The 20,850-nt window shown below is 42.0% G+C and overlaps 1 protein-coding gene across 1 annotated transcript; it reads left to right on the top strand.

The window, feature by feature from the left end:
* Positions 1-7,483: 7,483 nt before the first annotated feature.
* On the top strand, positions 7,484-20,161 carry LOC147607055 (putative WRKY transcription factor 4). Its single transcript, XM_086791197.1, has 6 exons — positions 7,484-8,199; positions 8,335-8,489; positions 8,599-8,754; positions 9,103-9,803; positions 9,897-10,058; positions 19,379-20,161. Exons 1-6 carry the CDS (start codon positions 7,917-7,919, stop codon positions 19,905-19,907), a joined length of 1,986 nt encoding a protein of 661 aa, XP_086647323.1. The 5' UTR covers positions 7,484-7,916; the 3' UTR covers positions 19,908-20,161.
* The last annotated feature ends 689 nt before the right edge of the window (positions 20,162-20,850 follow it).

The following is a 20,850-nucleotide window of genomic DNA, read 5'->3' as shown; positions in this document are numbered from 1 at the left end:
TCTTAAGACCTTAGTAATAGGTTCTGCGGATAGAATCTACATTAGGAAGGGGGGGATGTTAATCCCATTTTGGATTAACAAACATGATCCTCCAATTGAGGACATTAATAAGTGTCATGAAACGGCACTATAAAAGTTGTACATTATGAGATATTGGCCACCCAAGAACTAGTAAGTAAGTTTGGGTGCCCACGTGTGAATAAGGGCCAAATGTATATAAGGCATTTCCTCATAATGAAAAGACAATCCCCTTTGTGCTATAGAGAGCTCTCCCTTGTGTCTTGATGAGAAAGATTGAAGGAGAGAGAGAGAGCATTCTAGCATTGTTCCTCTTTTATGCTTGTGTGATTCATGCTTGTGTGAGGGAGTGAGTGAGAGAGAGAGAGAGAGAGAGAGAGAGAGAGTGAGTGATTGCCTTATGCGACGGAGCGAGCGACTCTACGGTGACAATGTGGAGGTTGGAGCTTAATAAGCGAGCTTAGAGGCCTCAAGGGACTCAAGTTCGAAGCATTGGTAAGTGCCCTATGACAGTTGTGATCTATTGCTTATCCTTTAGGTGAATGTGTAGAGTTCCTTCTTAGAGGTGTGGTAGCCCATAACAAAGGTGTTTAGGTATCCTCAAATATCTTGATGTAAAGGTTTTTAGTGTAAATGTTAGTGAATTGTCACATTATGCCTACTGGGATAGGTGCATTTCCTTCGATCTTAGGAAGATCGTGGCTTAGGTTAGTGGGTGTAATTTAAGACTACGAAAAGGATACCATTACACCTTATGATTTAAAAAAGGATGAGGAGGAAGTTTAGCAGGATTAATAAAAAGTTGTTAGGGGAAGATGAGGAAGAGGAAAAGGAAAATAATACAGTGAGGTTGAGAGTGAAAGGGATAGTGATGAGGGGAGCACAGGTTCATAATCAAGTGATGCTGATGTATCCATGCTTACTTTAGAACCCATGAGTGAAGGGGATGTAGGACAAGTGATGGGTAGTGAGAGGAGATCTTTTGAAGAGATAGAAGAATTTCTTGAACCAAAAAAGAATGTAAAGATGGATTTTACTGACAAAATGTTAAGTTTTGATCTTACTTTTGGTGGAACATCAATACAAAACCATGTTGTATGAGTTTCCTAATCTCTTCATCACATCATATGAAGAGATTCGAGCCTTTAAAGAAGAGAGTCTTCATATAGAACTCAAGGAAGGTGCCAAGCCAGTGTGCCAAATGCTGAGGCCTTTGGGGAAAGGTCAACAAGATGCATTAAAGGACAAAGTGGAAAAGTTATTGAAGGCCAACTTCATCTACCTAGTTACAACTTCTGAATGGATGAGTCTAGTGGTCATTCAACCAAAGAAGGATGGAAGATGGAGAATTTGTGTGGACTACAAGCCACTTAATGCAACTACAAAAAGGGATCACTATCCTCTTCCTTACATAGATGAGGTTTTAGATTCAGTAGGTAGGTCATGAAAGGTATAGTATCTGTGATTGTTATTCAGGGTATTTTCAACTTCAAATTGCTCTTGAGGATCAAAAGAAAACCACCTTCATAACCCCTTGGGGGTGTTTCTACTTACAAACTGTTACGTTTTGGTTTGACCAATGGGCTCTCATCTTTTCAAAGGAGGATTAATGTTGTGTTTGCACCTTATCTTGGGAAGTTCATCAAAGTTTTCATTAATGACATTTGCATATACAGTAACAGAATTTTACATTGTGAAAAGATGTAGCTTGCATTTGAAATATTAGATAGGAGTGATGGTTAACTTAACCCAAAAAAAAAGTTTTCGTGCTCACGTAAAGTCAAGTTTCTTAGACATGTTATTTCAAAAAATGGTATTGAAGTAGATGATGACAAGGTGAAGGCTTTAGTGCTTCTACCTCCACCTAAAGACACCAAGCAATTAATGGTTTTTATTCACAAGGTCAAGTATATGGGAATATTTATACCTTTGGCCTCTCAAGTCTTGTATCCTCTCCAACAAGTTGTCAAGAATGACCCTCACAGGTGGAACCAAGGATGGAAGAAGCTGAGGGTGCAAAGATGGAGAATCCTTTCACTATGTTTTTTTATGGTTCTTATAGGAAGGCTCATCACATGAAGCTTCGAGAGAGATTGTTATATATGATCCTGGGGGAAACAAAGTGAAATAGTGGACTGTGAAGTTGCAGGTAACAAGTCACAATGAAGCTGAATATGCAACTTTTGAAAAAGGTTTGATCTTTACACTTGAAATGGATATTAAGAAATTGAAAATTAAAAATCAAAGGTGATGCCTTACTTGTTGTATAACAAGTATTAGGTGTGTGGGAAAGCAAAAATATGGTTTTGAAAAAGATGTGTCAACAAATTAAAAGGTTATTAAACAAGTTTGAAGCATGGTCTCTCAGACATGTGGAGAGGAAGAAGCTCATGCAGAGCTCAGCAAGGCATTTCAGAGGTGTTTGTTGTAAAGGCTTATTCTCCTTTGTATCTAGAAAGGGAAATCTTAGAGCATGAGAAGCATTTTTTGTTGACAGGTCATCTTCCACAGAACTTGGAGAAATCTAAGAAATATGCCTTTATCAAGAGAGCAACAAAGTACATTTTGATCAATGATGTCTTGTATATGAAGGATGCAGATTTGGTACTAATAAGGAGGGTACCATGTAAGGAGGGTACCATGGAGAGAGGAATGTATAGGATCCTTGAAGCCAATCATGAAGGAGCATGTGGTGGTCATTATGCTATGAAGATAACTTTTCATAAAGTGTTTTTGGAGGGTTATGTTTGGCCTAGTATCCAAAAAGATATATCTCATTGGTGTAGGTTTTGCATACAATGCCAACACATGGGTAAGAGGGTGTTAAAGTATGAGCTCAGGCATACTTTTTTATCTTTTAATGTTTTTGAAAGATGGGGTATTGATGTAGTGGGCCCTTTGTCCATGACATCCAGAGGGAAGTGCTACATTCTTACTGCTGTGGATTATCTCTCAAAATGGGCGGAAGCTCAAGCTGTGAAGCAGGTTGAAGCCAAAGAAGTAGCCATGTTTGTATATGAAGACATCTGCTACTGTAAGTTTGGTGTGCCTTTGGAGCTTCTCTCAGATAATGGACCAGGATTTAGAGGTGATCCCGTGAATCACTTGTGTGCTAAGTTGAGAATTCAACATAAGTACACTACTCCTTATTATCCTCAGTGTAATGGAATAAATGAAAGATTCAATTGTGAATTTATGAAGATGTTGACCAAGATGATGGAAGGTTATGGTAAAACTTGGGATCTAGAGTTGCATGGTGGTTTGTGGAAAGAAGGAACCAAGTTTTCTCCTTTTCATTTAGTAATGCCTTACAACAAAGATTTTTGTATATGCAGGAACTACAACTTGATAAAGTTTGAGCTTTTGAGCATTATGCTCAAGTGTTGCTGAGGAACTAAGAAAGGTTCAATCAGGAAGTCAAAGACAAAGGCATGAGGGATCTTGTCCTCATATATAACAACAAGCTGGATAGTACTAACAAAATTCCAAATCAAGTCGGAAGGACCATTTTGTGTAACATAAAAATTAAAAAATGTAACCTATCAACTTTGCTGATCCAGATGGGAAGTGGCATAAGAAGAGAGTAAATGGGTTTAGGTTGAAGAAGTACATAGCCCGTCTCATAATGAAAGATGAGTTATTTTGGGATCAGGTTGCAAATAGAGATTTTTCTCAACAAGAAGAAGAAGGAGATTTTGGCATGTGTACTCGATTCTTTGCTCTACTGAGCATGAATGCTCTAGAAGTTTAGGGGGAGGGCAAAATATGTGAGGCTGATATTTGTATAGAACTCTGGTGTTTGTATGTCAAGTAACAATGATTAGTTTATACTTAGGGTAAGTGTTCCGGCATGTTTCGTCATCAGAGTAAAGAGCCTAGAAATGCATCTTGGCATTTTGTATATTATAGCTATGGGTGGACATCACAGGCCAATGTATCTTGTCAGGGGGGCTTCTTCTACAAGACAAGGTTTGGTGATGGCCGAGGTATGGGTGGAATTAAGGCATGACCTTTGGTTGATAAATAATGGTAACAAGGCAGTTTTTGACAATGTATATAAGGTATTATTATACAAAGGCATTTGAAGGATTTTCACTAAGGTATTTAACACCTAGATGCTACTGTTTTTTCTGAGTGAACTCCGTTGAAGAGATCCCGACTAGCTTAAATCTATTCTCATACTACTTATGTTGAGGTTTCATTCACTAGAGAAGGCTACCGGTTTTTCTTGAGAGTTGAGCATTTTTTACAGCCCACGCAAATAGCTTGCTTTCCATCATATCCATTTTGATGTTTGCTGCCGGAGACTATTTCACACAAAGGCACTATCCTTTGGTGGTTTGTGAGGCTTGGGGCTATTCAGACACCTTGGTTGGGAGGCTATGCACACAACATGGCTGTATAATCAAAGGTGTTGGAGGTTTAACAAAGGCTTGAGATCAATTCAAGCTCAAAGAACTGAAGGCATTGGGTGTTGGTGGCCCATTCCTGCTGCCTATTTCCAGATTTGATGCAAGATTGTGTGTGGGGTGTTTTCATATCCCATCTCACAGCTCTTGATGCTACCTTGCAAGAAATTCAGATGCATAATGAGCCTATGTTTCTAAATGTTTGAGGACGGATCCCTTGCTCATGTTGTGAATATGTTGGATGTGGATGTTTGACATGTTAATTGTGTTTTGGCATTCCACTTGTAGCATCTCTCCTCGTGTAACATAGGTGTTGCCCTCTTAGTCAAGTTAAGTGTATCTCCCTTGGTGGTGGTGGTGTTTGTGAAAAGTTTGTCTTAAAAGGCTGGAGATTGTTGGATGTGGGATGTGTGGGTATCGTGTGAGTTCACTGTCTTAAAATATCCACTTATGGGCATTATAAGAATTGGGTTTTGAGTTAATAGGGTAAGGTCAATCTCAAGGAGAGAAGGGTTTAATATAAGCTGGAGCCACATCTCATTGAATACTTACAACTTGTAACAATCAAAGTGTTATATGCTGTATTAGGTGTGGGGGGGTGGTCAAAAAATTAACACCATGATTCTCTTTCTTGTACTGGAACCATGGCTACTACAACACATATCAACTATGGACTTTCCACTAAACATTGTAGGTTCTTTCCGCACTAATTACGAATGGTTTGTCCTACTCCAATTACCAGTAGGATTGGGTAATGTACGTATTGCTCGAGATCTTCCACATTGGGTAATTGATGCAGAAATAGTGGAGGAAGAAGATGTGGTTAGTAACTAACTTAATGTGGATGTTTTGTATCTTTTGGTAAACAAAGTCATGTATTTACCTCATAGTTATACCCAGCAGTGGTTTTTTTTGTATAAAATCAAGTTTCTTACTATATATCAATAATGTTTGTCTTCCTTGGGATGGCTATGGTGATGGGTCGGTTGATTTTCATTCTTATTGGACTTTATATGTGAGGCTAAGAGTTGTGGTTTTATTACATTCAAGTGTGTCAGTGGCTTGCTTGTCAGTTGGGTGTACACTTACCGAAGATCTAGCATTATGCCATATGAAAATCATTTTGAATCTTTTGGGAGATTCATGTTTGTTCAGTAAGGGTTGGACATGGTTGTTTTGAGGTTCAACAAAGAATCTTAGGGTGTTCCTCTTATATGTTTTAAGGGTTGAGGTTTGATAGAGAGGAGTTGTAGAGGTTCCCGCCAAAGACACGTGCACCAATGGCTTCTCCTCATAATGGGGGGCCTTTACAAATGTGTACCAAACATAGATGTGAGATGTATGTTGAGAGGCAGGCATCGAGTGTATACTAACACCCCCCCTCAGTGTCTGCTCAAAGCTAGATTATGTTCTTAGCCCAACACCTAGTCGATGAAGATGCCAAGTGAGATGGTTCTTCCCAAGAGCCCTGGTGAAGATGTCGACGAAGTTTTGGTCCGTAGAACAATACTCCAGCTCCACTATCTCATCCTCGATCAGCTCTCGCACATAATGGTACTGAATCTCAATGTGCTTCATTTGAGCATGAAACACAGGGTTCTTGGAAATAGCCATGCAACTCTCGTTGTTCCATTGCAAGGTTGTATACAACCCCACTAATATGAACTCCCATGTCCACTAAAGTCCTCCTCATCCATTCTGCTTTACAAGTAGCAAAACAAGCTGCCTTGTACTCAGCTTCTATAGAAGACAGTGCCACTATATGCTATTTCTTTGCTGGTCCAAGAGAAAGCATAGCTAGTTGTTTTATTAATTTCTTTCTCACTCATTGGGGCTCAATATTTCTTTTCCTTGACCACATGAGATGCACAAGGTCTATCCATTAAATGTTGACATTAAGTTCCCGTGAATCATCATAGCTCACCAAACATCCCTTAACTTAGTACTCCAAAGCCTTACCATGCAAGAACCCTCAATTGAAGAGAAAGGTCTGTGAGAAAATGAGCACTAGCCACACATAAAGTACTTGTAAAAAAACAAGCCATCATATTGATTCTCAAATGTGACCAAGATTTCTTATTAGCCCAAAGTTGGAATAATGTTATCGATATGAAATTGATTCACTTATCCCATTTTATGAGTCAGTGTGAATCAATTTCAACAAACCATGTGTAATCTAAAACTCCAAATATTCCATATGCATCCCCTTGCTTCTAGAAAGGTGCTCCATAAACCCCCTCATACCCCCTTCTTCCCCGCCACGTGAGAATAGGCTCAATTAAAATCACTTTGAAAAAAAAGGTTATCATGTTTGTTTCTTATGGACAAAAGAAGTCATTATCTTTTTAAATTCCTCAAGAGTGCAAAAATGAAATGTGGAAGAAGATTAAGAAATGCGGGTTAACAAGAAAAAAATGGATGGAATCAGGGAAGTTATGTAAGGCTCCAATTGATTACTACTTCCTTAGATATCATAATACTACTACTCTCTCCCTTTTTTTTGAAGTGAAATTATGCATATTTAATGTACTACTTTTTACAAGCTTGAGCACCCTAGAGAATCCAAGAGGGGTTTCATTGTTGAGACCCTACACCCTAACCATTAGACCACTTGCTCATGGGCTTAGCATTGCCCCCCTTACACTAGGGTGGCTTCTCAACGTCTGTCCACCAGGCGGCCCACACCCCTTGGCTAAAAGCTTTTCACATCCAACATCTGCTAATGCATCTAGGGGTAGGGTAGGCTTTGGAGCCGACCTCGAAGAGACAGATCGAGCGCTAGGACAACTTGCACTAATGTGAAGCCACCCTTGGAACACATCTCCATCTCAAGTGGTTCACATGGGTGTCCAAAAGTCCATCAAAGATCACTTTCCTTGACTTTGTCTTTTTGGGCACTCTCCATGTCTCACTCAAGATGTGCCCAAATTCCACAAGAGTGTGTTATTTTAATATAAATTTTAAGAAAAAAAGGTGGGTGTGGTCATGCCATGGTGATACCTACTATTACCCACCACAGCGTAGAACTTTTCCTGAGAACGTAACCCCCATTTCGCACATTTCAACGCTCAAATTCTCGTGCAACCTCAACGCCCATTCCCGCCCATTTTAACGCTCAATCCGCTCATATCTAACAACCAGGTTGCCAATCTGCGCCCAATTTAGTGTCCATTCCGCCCATTTCAGCCTCAAAATTAGTGCCCACGCTGCGCTTATCCGCTCAATTGCCCATTGCCCCCCAAATAAATTGCCCTCTTTGACGCTCAATTCGTTCTTTCCCGCTCAGATGCAATACCCACTTCGCTCCGTTACGAAGCTCAATTCGCCCAGTTAGGCCACGTTCTGCGTAAATTCAACGCCCATTTCTCCCCCTTTACACCTATTTCGCCCATTTCTGCCCAACTCGTCCATTTCTCTCGTGGAATCAACCTACTAGCAGTACTTTGTAACAAGCATCCTTCAGGCTCCTCTGCAGGTTAATTTTCACGCATGGAGGCCTCCGCAAGCAGCCCTGATGTAGGGGAAGGTGGGGTTATGATGCTAAGAAAGACCAGCTCTTCACTGCCAAAGCTCACCCTTCCTCCAAGAGCCTCACCAGCAGTTGTCCTCAGAGGCCCTGATGGAGTGTCTCCCAGCCCCATGACATTCGTCTCCAGCTTATTTGCAGAGGACCCTTACTCAGACCACAACTTCTTTTCACAGCTTCTGGCCGGAGATATATCATCTCCTATTGCATACATGAAAGATGGATTGTCTGATCTAAATGCACATGGTAAGGCCATTAGGGAAAGCTTTGTAGATGGTCTTGGTAGGTGGATTAGCAAGCAATGGGGTTGTTGTATGAGGATTATCAAGTCTCAACAATGGTTTTGCAGGATGATTAACAACTCCTAACTATGGTTTGTAGGAGGATTAGCAACTCCTGGCTCTGCTAGCATTGCCAGGTTCAAATCAATGATGCCATCCAAGCTTCCAATACGCCGCTCTCCATGTATCACCATCTCACCAGGGCTCAGCCCCACAACACTGCTGGACTCTCCTGTTCTATTTTCCACTGGACAGGTGAGTAGATGGTATTATTTGAGTCAACATATGTCATTTGGCTCCATGGTTTGATGGACACACGTGATTTGACTCTACATGTGATCCTAAAATGCCTTATGCCTTCCAGGTCCAGCTGTCCCCGACAACGGGCACATACCAAGTGCCCTCCACTCCCCAAGCAGGTGGATCAGCAGGTGCTCTTGGATCCAATATTCTCAACAGTAGGAGTTCTGAGCAAGATGTCAGTCCCACTTTTGTTTACAAACATCACCCGCAATCAGTGGTATGATCATTGCGTTCTAAGTGAATACACTGTTGTGACTGTAGCTGTCTACATGAGCAGGCAGTGACCTTGCTTATTTCATGAGCCATGTGAGTGTTTTGCTAGCATGGCATTATCGTACTCCCATGGACCATGTGAGCTTGAGGATTGAAAACTTGGTTTTGATATGTTTAGGTGCTCCTTATGGTCTCTTGTGAAGGGTAGGTTTTCAGTGCAGGATGGTTAGCATTGTCCAGTACACATGGACATCTTAGTTTATCATGTGCTCTAAGTGGGTGATGTGTTTCTTTACGAATCTTAATCAATCTTCTGATGCATCTAAATATGCCTAGTTGCAACTCTCTACAGGGTTCATTTAGGCTGTCTCAGCAACAGGCTCCGGTGCATGTACAAGCGCAAGCACAGTCACAATCCGGCGCTTTTGAATTGGCATCAACAATGGTAGCATCAATGCCCTTGTCACATGGTCCCGAGCTTTTATTACAGTCACAAGCTTCTGTAGATTCAACAGTAGAACCAGTAACTGAGCCTTTAGAAAAGGTTTTATCATCTCAAGTGTTAGCTTCCTCTCACCCTCTGCCCCACTTGATTGAAAGGCCTTCCGAAGATGGTTACAATTGGAGGAAATATGGGCAGAAGCAGGTGAAAGGCAGTGAATACCCTCGCAGCTACTACAAGTGTACATACCCTTCCTGTCATGTGAAGAAAAAGGTAGAGCGCTCTTATGATGGGCAAATCACTGAAATTGTGTATAAAGGGGAGCATGATCATCCGAAGCCACAGGCTACTCGGAGGCTGGCCATGGGTAGCTCTAGAGAGGTTTCTCATTCAATGGCTTTGGAAAGAGCTGAGGCTCCCCTTGATATCTTAAGGATGGGTGATGGGAGCTCAACAGATCCATCATCAGCAAAGGGGCAGTTGGTTTTCTCTAATGGTTTATTAGGGACTTCAGAACCATCTCTAGGCTCATCTAGTGACGATGAGGCCGAGGATGGCACGGCCAGTAAAGCTGACGATTGTGGTGAAGTCGATTCAGACTTCAAACGCAGGTAGTGTTGTATTTTCTATGCTCAAGCAGCCATTCACCAATTAACCCTGTTGTTTAGAATGATGCACTGATTTTCTGAAGAACTTGGTATCAGGAAAATTGAAAAGGCTGATGAACCACTAGCAAACGTGCCATTGAGAACTGTCCGAGAGCCTCGAGTTGTGGTACAGACAACAAGTGAGGTTGATATTCTTGATGATGGTTACAGATGGCGTAAGTACGGACAGAAAGTGGTTAAGGGCAATGCACATCCAAGGTATCAATCCTTTCCTTTTGCCTTGTTTGGGATTCATCCCAGTTGTAGCCTGCATCTCTTTCCTCACTTCCTGTGCACACTTGCCGCCGTCGTTCCACACCTTTCAAGAGCCTGAAATGTCAAGGTCTACCTTGTATCTGTGACTGATCTCCATGGGTTAACTGGCAATACACCATGAGGAATAGTGAATTTTCCTTCTTCAGTCAGATGCAAAAGGTCTGCATGGCTCTAGTGTATGGCTTTTCTCAATGGGGTCTCCTAGATGGAACCTAAGTAGAAGCACTGAATCTATCAACCATTTCTAGCCATATATTTAAAGAAAGGAATGGCCAAGATGTTGCAGCGAGGCCATCAACGGTACTCTCACAACTGAGTCCATCCACTCCATTTGGAATGTTATCAGTCATACCCTCCGGTTAGTGGGGGAAGCTTTAGGGTGGGTTGGATCGCATGAGTAGACGGCGAGAGGCCTTACTGCCGACATGGTGCACGGATTCCTTTCTCCCTGATTGGGCCAGCGAGATTTTCCCTTTTCCCCACCGCCACCCCCTTGTATGAGGTAGTTTCCCTCTGAGAGCGGCCAGCTATGGAGGGAAACACCCCTCCCCAGTTTGTTTGTTTGTTTGTTTTTTTCCCTCCTACGAGGGTTTTGAGCAGGTACATCTAGCCCTTGGGCTGCTGTTTTTAATCTAATAGAAGGATCTCTTTCCCGGCAAAGAAAAGAAAGGAATGGCCTAGAAAATAGTGCAGGGTCCCTCTTGGATTGCACTGCAAATCTTATGGAGCTGCCACCAAACACCCAAAGTTTTCAGAGAGGGGATTTAACGTCTAGTGTTGTAAGGTCCTCGTCCTAGTTGGGTCAAGGGATTCTTTTGATAGACAGCTAAGTCCCGTGGTCTTTGATTGATGACACCTCGATCTCTGAAAAATACGAGGATACGGAGTACCGTTTGATCCGAAGAATAGATTCCTTTTAGAATGACTACGTTTCCCCTGTAAAGTTAAGTTTCTTTGTTTGCTAATATGTGTGATCGAGGGTGGAACAAGTCTCGCACTTGGTTCATAGAAGCCAACGTTTTTTTTCCTTTTTTTTTTTCAAGGCACAGTTGTTGGCTCGTTCTCCTAAAATGGAACTTGTTCGGGTCCTATTTTTACTACGGATCGTAATAAATAAATTTATTCAAAAGTTACTCAACTCATCAAGCCCATCCATCCATAGGATGACGCTGTCAAGACATCCGTCTACTCACTTTTCATGCACTCACCCAATTCGTTTTTGTTATCTAATTAAGTCCTACCACACTGTGAAACACATAAAGATAGGTTCGTTAATTAAAGAAGTTCCACAATGTTCCTTAAGCAACCTTCAGTGCACAAAGTTGAAAGCAATAGTATTTACATTATGATAGTACTTACAATAAACTATTTACAAAATAGACCCTGAAACCGGGTCAGCTATGAGATCTAGGCTTTCATATCCATGTTCATAGATAAATCCAAATCAAAACCAAACCACCGATGATCTAGAATTCGGTCTTTCAGTCTGAACTAGCTAGGTATATCCTGGACCATACTTCCTTATCATCGGCCAGTTCGTCGACGAGGGCCAAAGCCGGTTTATTGTCTCCTCAAGTGGTGCCTCTTGTACCAAACCCTCCCGCTTGTTAGAGGAGACGTCTACTCATGAAGTGGGCTAATTCACTACACTATCTTGGGCTCGCAAAACTAGGCAACATTTATAATCACATGTTCACCCTCGCGAGATGGAATTCTAATTCCCAGTGGCATGGAAGGGATTACCTTGGCTTGACTCTCGCCCTTACTGCTGCCTCCGCTCGGCTACACAAGCAAGAGCAGAGTTAGCTAAGGGGGGGAGAAGATTTACCTGCAGATTAGCAATGAAATGATCAAACATATCTCCATTGAAACCAAGAAAACATTCTCTTTTAAGCATTCTTTTTTAACCATTCATTGAGTGATAGTATAGAATACAACATCAAACAACAATGATCTTCTTAGCTAACAATCCTTGTCAATATAAAAACAGAACCATAAAGAATTCTGAGAGCAAGATTACTTACTCATAGTTTCGCTTACTAGTCTTGCTTTATGATACTTATACGAGGAGAAAAGTAGCAATTTTTCATATTGGAATCTTAATCTTTTATGCTACTTACTCAACTTAAAAGTGTGCTATCCTTCTACGATGCTAGTCGTAATTGTTGTATGTTTATCCAATAAGGAAGTAATTTTTTTAAGTGGGTACTAAGAATCTTAACTTTATGATCCAAAAGGATGATATCGCTTATATTTAAAAGAATTAAAAATATAGCCAACTTGGTTGTCATTTGCGTGACGATTCGTTTCAAAAAGAGCTAAGTCGTTTGCATGGACGCATGCCTCCTCATTTTCGTCTTGGATGTTGTGCGGTTCATCATTTCGGCGGTGTTTCGGTGCCATAGTAGTACCTTTATTTGTGGTAAATAGAAAGAGAGTGAGGTGGCTGTGAAATGCTAGGGATTACATGGAGAGAGGATTCCAACGGATCAAACGGATTTGGAAACGGAGTTCGTTTGGGTTGCTAAAAGCTTGCTTGAATTCGTAAAGCTTCACTGGCGAGAACAAACCCTATGTTCACTTTTAAGTCTCTTCATATGGGGGTGGCTTTTGGAGGGGGGTGTCTTTAGCGAGAGGGTTCTCAAGGGGAGGGGAGGTGGGTGGACCATGGGGCTTGGGTGTGGGCGGACTTGGTTGGGGAGGCTAAGAGGGTGGCTTTAAGTCTATTCACGGGCGCGCACGTGTGGGGGGGAGGGGGAAAAGAGTTGTAGGACATGTCTCAGAGCCTAGCCTATGACGGGCTACTTCTTGTGTTATCTCTAGGAGGAGGGGTGAGGGCATTTATATAGGCACGCAGAGGGGGTGCTTGCACAAGGAGAGTGCCAACAAGGGGGCGAGTGCGTCCGGAATGAGGCACCATCTGGACAAGGTGCATGGGTGGTAGGTGCGTGGGGGAGGGAGCACCACTTGTGTAGGCGGGGTCTCGAAGGTGGCGCTATTTGGACAAGATGCATGGGTAGTAGGTGTGTCGGAGGGGGAATACCACTTGTATAAGAGGGTCTCGAAGGGGTGGGAGCATGCTAGGCATTGTATGAGGTGTCGGGTGGGCTCGATGAAGGCGCCTGTGGATGCCCATGTGCTTATTTTGGCGAGAAATGAGCTCTCAGGTGGCATTCGTAGGTGTTGTATGCCACTCGGGTGGGAGTCATGGCGAGGTCCACCGTGTGCGCTCGGCGGCGTTCGTCGGGATTTTTTTAGTGAAATTACTCGAGATTGTTTCACGATCCCGTGGTTGCTTTCCTTCATCGTTTGGACATCCGGAATGTCGCTAATTTTGGTATGAAGTTGCTAGATTTTAAAACTTCGCGGCTCAATTTAGGCCACTTTCGTTACTCGTTTCAATTTTGGAAAAAGGTCCACCGAGGGTAGAGCTGTACTTAAGATTTCAATTTTGAATTTAGTTTTCTTATTTTCTAAGTAAAAGGTGCTTAATTTGCAATCATCTCAAAATAGCAACTTCCTAGATACAACCATAATGAACTGCTTGAACTATATTTGCAATGGATATGCAATGGGTATATTACATCCTTCTCTCCTTTAAAAAATCGAGATGTTCTCATCTCGACATAAACTCTGGGTAATCTTTTAAGAGAGTAGATTCATCTTCCCAAGTTACATCCTCTTCGGGGTCCTCGTTCCATTATACCAAGTGTTCTTTGAAGATTTTATTTTGAAGGATTCTTTTCTTGGTGTCTAAGATTTTATCTGGTTGTTGCAACTCAAGGACTCCTTGAGTTGGCATTATAACTTGTTCATCATCAAGAATGTGATCAGGATTCGGCACGTAGAGTTTAATAGGCTTACATGAAATACATCATGGACCTTGAGATGATCTGGAAGTAGAAGTTTGTAAGTATGCTTACCTAGACACTTGATTATTTTGTAGGGTACACAATATCTAGGGTTGAGCTTTTTATACTTCGTTGGAAGTCCTCGTTGATTTGCTCTAACCTCACTTATATAGAAATTTACTTTTGAGTATTAATCATACAGTTAATGATTAATGCTAAACCAAATGTCCTTTAGGGAACATAAAAAAGATGCTATGTATATAGTAATTTACCAATCGTGCAGTTAATGGGTTAGACAAACCTCATCATTAATGCTAAACCCATGAAGAATTCTGAGAGCAAGATTACTTACTCACAGTTTCGCTTACTAGTCTTGCTTTGTGATACTTATACGAGGAGAAAAGTAGCAATTTTTCATATTGGAATCTTAATCTTTTATGCTACTTAACTTAAAAGTGAGGTGCTATCCTTCTATGATGCTAGTTGTAATTGTTGTATGTTTATCCAATAAGGAAGTAATTTTTCTAAGTGGGTACTAAGAATCTTAACTTTATGATCCAAAAGGACGAAATCGCTTATATTTAAAAGAATTAAAAATATAGCCAACTTGCTAATCATTTGCGTGACGATTTGTTTCAAAAAGAGCGAAGTCGTTTGCTTGGACGTATGCCTCCTCATTTCCGTCTTGGATGTTGTGCGGTTCATCATTTCGGCGGTGTTTCGGTGCCATAGTAGTACCTTTATTTGCGGTAAATAGAAAGAGAGTGAGGTGGCTGTGAACTGCTAGGGATTACATGGACAGAGGATTCTAGAGGATCAAACGGATTTGGAAACGGAGTTTATTTGGGTTGCTAAAAGCTTGCTCGAATTCGTAAAGGTTCACTGGCGAGAACAAACCCTATGTTCACTTTTAAGTCTCTTCATATGGGGGTGGCTTTTGGAGGGGGGTGTCCTTAGCCAGAGGGCTCTCAAGGGGAGGGGAGGTGGGTGGACCGTGTGGCTTGGGTGTGGGCGGACTTGGCTGGGGAGGCTAAGGGGTGGCTTTAAGTCTATTCACGGGCGCGCACGTGTGGGGGGGAGGGAAAAAAGAGTTGTAGGACATGTCTCAGAGCCTAGCCTATGACGGGCTACTTCTTGTGTTATCTCTAGGAGGAGGGGTGAGGGCATTTATATAGGTGCAGAGAGGGGGTGCTTGCACAAGGAGAGAGTGCCAACAAGGGGGTGAGTGCGTCCGGAATGGGGCACCATTTGGACAAGGTGCATGGGTGGTAGGTGTGTGGGGGAGGGAGCACCACCTGAGTAGGAGGGGTCTCGAAGGCGGTGCTATTTGGACAAGATGCATGGGTAGTAGGTGTGTCGGAGAGGGAGCACCACTTGTATAAGAGGGTCTCGAAGGGGTGGGAGCATGCTAGGCATTGTTCAAGGTGTCGGGTGGGGTTTGACGAAGGCACCCGTGGATGCGCATGTGCTTATTTTGGCGAGAAATGAGCTCTCAGATGGCATTCGTAGGTGTTGTATGCCACTCGGGTGGGAGTCATGGCGAGATCCACCGTGTGCGCTCGACGGCGTTCGTCGGGATTTTTTTAGTGAAATTATTCGGGATTGTTCCACGATCCCATGGTTGCTTTCCTTCATTGTTTGGACATCCGGAATGTTGCTAATTTTGGTATGAAGTTGCAAGATTTTAAAACTTCGCGGCTCAATTTAGGCCACTTTCGTTACTCGTTTCACTTTTGGAAAAAGGTGCACCGAGGGTAAAGTTGTACTTAAGATTTTAATTTTGAATTTAGTTTTTTCATTTCCTAAGTAAAAGGTTCTTAATTTGCAATCGTCTCAAAATAGCAACTTCCTAGATACAACCATAATGAACTGCTTGAACTATATTTGTAATGGATATGCAATGGGTATGTTACATCCTTCCCTCCTTTAAAAAATCGAGATGTTCTCATCTCGACATAAACTCTGGGTAATCTTTTAAGAGAGTAGATTCATCTTCCCAAGTTACATCCTCTTCGGGGTACTCGTTCCATTATACCAAGTGTTCTTTGAAGATTTTATTTTGAAGGATTCTTTTCTTGGTGTCTAAGATTTTATCTGGTTGTTGCAACTCAAGGACTCCTTGAGTTGGCATTATAACTTGTTCATCATCAAGAATGTGATCAGGATTCGGCACGTAGAGTTTAATAGGCTTACATGAAATACATCATGGACCTTGAGATGATTTGGAAGTAGAAGTTTGTAAGTATGCTTACCTAGACACTTGATGATTTCGTACGGTACACAATATCTAGGGTTGAGCTTTTTATACTTCGTTGGAAGTCCTCGTTGATTTGCCCTAATCTCACTTTTATAAAAATTTACTTTTGAGTATTAATCATACAGTTAATGATTAATGCTAAACCAAATGTCCTTTAGGGGACATAAAAAAGATGCTATGTATATAGTAATTTACCAATCGTGGAGTTAATGGGTTAGGCAAACCTCATCATTAATGCTAAACCCATAAAGAATTCTGAGAGTAAGATTACTTACAGTTTCGCTTACTAGTCTTGCTTTGTGATACTTATACGAGGAGAAAAGTAGCAATTTTTCATATTGGAATCTTAATCTTTTATGCTACTTACTCAACTTAAAAGTGAGGTGCTATCCTTCTACGATGCTAGTCGTAATTGTTGTATGTTTATCCAATAAGGAAGTAATTTTTCTAAGTGGGTACTAAGAATCTTAACTTTATGATCCAAAAGGAGGAAATTGCTTATATTTAAAAGAATTAAAAATATATCCAACTTGGTTGTCATTTGCATGACGATTCGTTTCAAAAAGAGCGAAGTCGTTTGCATGGATGCATGCCTCCTCATTTCCATCTTGGATGTTGTGCAGTTCATCGTTTCAGCGATGTTTCGGTGCCATAGTAGTACCTTTATTTGCGGTAAATAGAGAGAGAGTGAGGTGGTTGTGAAATGCTAGGGATTACATGGAGAGAGGATTCCATTGGATCAAACGGATTTGGAAACGGAGTTTGTTTGGGTTGCTAAAAGCTTGCTCGAATTCGTAAAGCTTCACTGGCAAGAACAAACCCTTTGTTCACTTTTAAGTCTCTTCATATGGGGGTGGCTTTTGAAGGGGGGTGTCCTTAGCCGGAGGGCTCTCAAGGGGAGGGGAGGTGGGTGGACCGTGGGGCTTGGTTGGGGAGGCTAAGAGGGTGGCTTTAAGTCTATTCATGGGCACGCACGTGTGGGGGGGAATGGGAAAAGAGTTGTAGGACATGTCTCAGAGCCTAGTCTATGACGGGCTACTTCTTGTGTTATCTCTAGGAGGAGAGGTGAGGGCATTTATATAGGTGCAGAGAGGGGGTGCTTGCATAAGGAGAGAGTGCCAACAAGGGGGCGAGTGCATCCGGAATGGGGCACCATCTGGACAAGGTGCATGGGTGGTAGTTTCGTGGGGGAGGGAGCACCACTTGTGTAGGAGGGGTCTCGAAGGCGGCGCTATTTGGACAAGATGCATGGGTAGTAGGTGTGTCGGAGAGGGAGCACCACTTGTATAAGAGGGTCTCGAAGGGGTGGGAGCATGCTAGGCATTGTCCGAGGTGTCGGGTGGGGTTTGACGAAGGCACCCGTGGTGGATGCACATGTGCTTATTTTGGCAAGAAATGAGCTCTTGGGTGGCATTTGTAGGTGTTGTATGCCACTCGGGTGGGAGTCATGGCGAGGTACATCGTGTGCGCTCGGTTGCGTTCGTCTTGTCGGGATTTTTTTAGTGAAATTATTCGGGATTGTTCCACGATCCCGTGGTTGCTTTCCTTCATCGTTTGGACATCCGGATTGTTGCTAATTTTGGTATGAAGTTGCAAGATTTTAAAACTTCGCGGCTTAATTTAGGCCACTTTCGTTACTCGTTTCAATTTTGGAAAAAGGTGCACCGAGGGTAAAGTTGTACTCAAGATTTCAATTTTGAATTCAGTTTTCTCATTTCCCAAGTAAAAGGTGCTTAATTTGCAATCGTCTCAAAATAGCAACTTCCTAGATACAACCATAATGAACTGCTTGAACTATATTTGCAATGGATATGCAATGGGTATGTTACATCCTTCCCTCCTTTAAAAAATCGAGATGTTCTCATCTCGACATAAACTCTGGGTAATCTTTTAAAAGAGTACTCGTTCCATTATACCAAGTGTTCTTTGAAGATTTTATTTTGAAGGATTCTTTTCTTGGTGTCTAAGATTTTATCTGGTTGTTGCAACTCAAGGATTCTTTGAGTTGGCATTATAACTTGTTCATCATCAAGAATGTGATCAGGATTCGGCACGTAGAGTTTAATCGGCTTACATGAAATACATCATGGACCTTGAGGTGATTTGGAAGTAGAAGTTCGTAAGCATGCTTACCTAGACACTTGATGATTTCGTACGGTACACAATATCTAGGGTTGAGCTTTTTATACTTCGTTGGAAGTCCTCGTTGATTTGCCCTAATCTCACTTATATAGAAATTTACTTTTGAGTATTAATCATGCAGTTAATGATTAATGCTACACCAAATGTCCTTTAGGGGACAGAAAAAAGATGCTATGTATATAGTAATTTACCAATCGTGCAGTTAATGGGTTAGGCAAGCCTCATCATTAATGCTAAACCAAATGCACCTTAGGGGACATAACAAAGGTGTCACTTTGTAACTTGAGAATTAACAAAAAGAGAAAAAAAAAAGCCTACAGGTCCTCAAGATCGTCCCTAAGAGATTAGGGTCCTTTTATGAACTCCCAAGCAAGGGCTTGCCCCTCTTGAAATGCAGAATTTTCCTGCCTTGTGTGCGGCTCTGACCTTCTTGATGGGTTCTGATTGTCTATGTTTGAGCTGCACCAATGTGATTTCCTCTGATCCAAAGGATAGTTCTTTGTGCTCTAGTGTAAAAGGTGTTGACTGCATGGCCGTTGCAGAGGTCAATGGAGATAATGGTGTCTACAGGTGTTTATTGGTGGCCTTCTGGTAATGCCTCAGGACACCTTGTCTGCAGAGTTTGCATTGAGCTATCCGTGAGGCTCCCCTCTGGCAATCCCTCTACTCTGACCTTCTCCCTCTGTTTCTGTTCCTGGATTTAAGTTTCTTGCTTTTTGGGAGTGAGTTGATGTGGGTCGTAGAGTGTTGTTTGAGGGAATGTTGAGCCTTGCCTTGAGTGCCTCGTTCTCTTTATGTAGCCTTTCGGCCTCTTGCTGATGGAGAAATACTGCCCATTTACTTTTTTCTTTTTGGGTGATTTGGAGTTTCCATGGTGAGAGGAAAGGGGACCTGCAAATGAATGCCAATGCCCTTGATTTCACTAGCACACGTGGGGTGCACACACACACACACACACACATACACACACACACACAGATTGTCTAATTGTTTTTGATATTGGGATCTTGCAGAAGCTACTATAAGTGTACCAATGTGGGTTGCTTGGTTAGAAAACATGTGGAGAGATCTTCTAAAGATTTCAAAGCTGTTATAACAACATACGAGGGGAAGCACAATCATGATGTGCCTGCAGCCAGGAATAGTCACCACCATGATGCCAGTGCAACTGCTGCAACAGCCTCTGCTCTGCCTCCACTTGGACCAGCCCATGATGCCAACACTCCTGTAAAGCCTGCTATTTCTCTTCAGGAACAGCTACTTGGTAAGAACAAGTTGGAACTGGGCAGTGGAGGACCTCTGCACGAGGCATGGATTTCGGAGCAGAGCATTGCTCAAGGAGGTCCAGAGCAGGTTGCAATGAATATGGTTGGCCTGAATCCAAGTGGGGCAAGGCCGCTCGAGGAAGGTGAATTTTTCCGGCGAGGTTTGGGCTTGATGCCCAAAGTGGAACCTGGGGATATACATCCTGTTGGAGGCTCATTGCAACCCATCTGTCAACCAGGCCCATCTCCCTTTTTTGCACCAAGGATTCCATCTTGATTGATGGTACTTACATACCATGGCAAGGGTTAGTGAGGGCATGTACACTTGAGGTATGCCATAGGAGAGATGGCATCATTGGATCTTAAGTATGGACCCCTCTATTGTGCTGCCTTTGCAACCCATGATTACCTCAATAAGATGTTTTCTGCATACATGCTTGCTTAAACATGCCCGATAACAGAGAAGTTACAAAGCTCATTTACATTCATTTACTACCTTTATAATGCCATGTTCATATTTTGTAGGATAAAGTTTCTTTTGCCCTTTTGGCATTGTTCAAAAGTAGTAGTTATTAACAAGATAAGGGTTCCCATGAGGCATGGTCAAAAGCTGTAGTTAACATGGAAAGGGTGCCGATGTTAATAAATAAATAAATAGATGAGAGGGAGAGAGACAGATGTTATTAACGTTACAAATAACCCGAAGGGTCTATGAGACCAAAATGTTGCCACATATGATCCATGAGTAAAATGGATGTCAAGACAACATGAAAAAAGCACAAAACTATATGTCAAATGGATAGATTGGGTCATTGTAAGTTAAAATCAAAAGGGTAGACAAGCCTAATCTAGAGTAGCACTACACAAAATTAGAACATGAGTATGATGCAGGAGCCTTATTTTATTCAAAAGATGCAGACATATATAGGCCTTCATATAAAGTCTTGTTAGCCTTATTTTAAACATTTATAGGCCTTATATATATCTTTCCAATGCACTACACACATCTTATTTATTATCTAGTAAGTAAACCGGTTATCTATTATCTAGTAGGTGAAGTCAGACGGCCCGACCCGATGAAACCAGTGGGGGTATTAGTTGGTAGCAAAACCTAGCTAGCCTTTTTCGATGCTTGCCAAATACAAGCTGTTTTGCTTTTTTATGCATAAGACATGCGAATCTTCTAGGCAAAACTTTCAAGGCTTTATCCAAGCTTGCAC

The sequence above is a fragment of the Cibotium barometz genome, chromosome 56 (assembly GCF_041138505.1).
Source record: "Cibotium barometz isolate CiBa-2024 chromosome 56, ASM4113850v1, whole genome shotgun sequence".
Lineage (NCBI taxonomy): Eukaryota > Viridiplantae > Streptophyta > Polypodiopsida > Cyatheales > Cibotiaceae > Cibotium > Cibotium barometz.
Note: the sequence above shows the minus strand (reverse complement) of the source record. Positions and strands in the feature narration are given on the sequence as shown.

Bases quoted from the DNA above. Each gene is read 5' to 3' on its own strand.
- LOC147607055 (XM_086791197.1), top strand. From the start codon at position 7,917: ATGGAGGCCTCCGCAAGCAGCCCTGATGTAGGGGAAGGTGGGGTTATG. The intron at 8,490-8,598 runs GTGAGTAGATGG...TATGCCTTCCAG, and splicing joins TTCTATTTTCCACTGGACAG to GTCCAGCTGTCCCCGACAAC. The intron at 10,059-19,378 runs GTATCAATCCTT...GGGATCTTGCAG, and splicing joins AAGGGCAATGCACATCCAAG to AAGCTACTATAAGTGTACCA.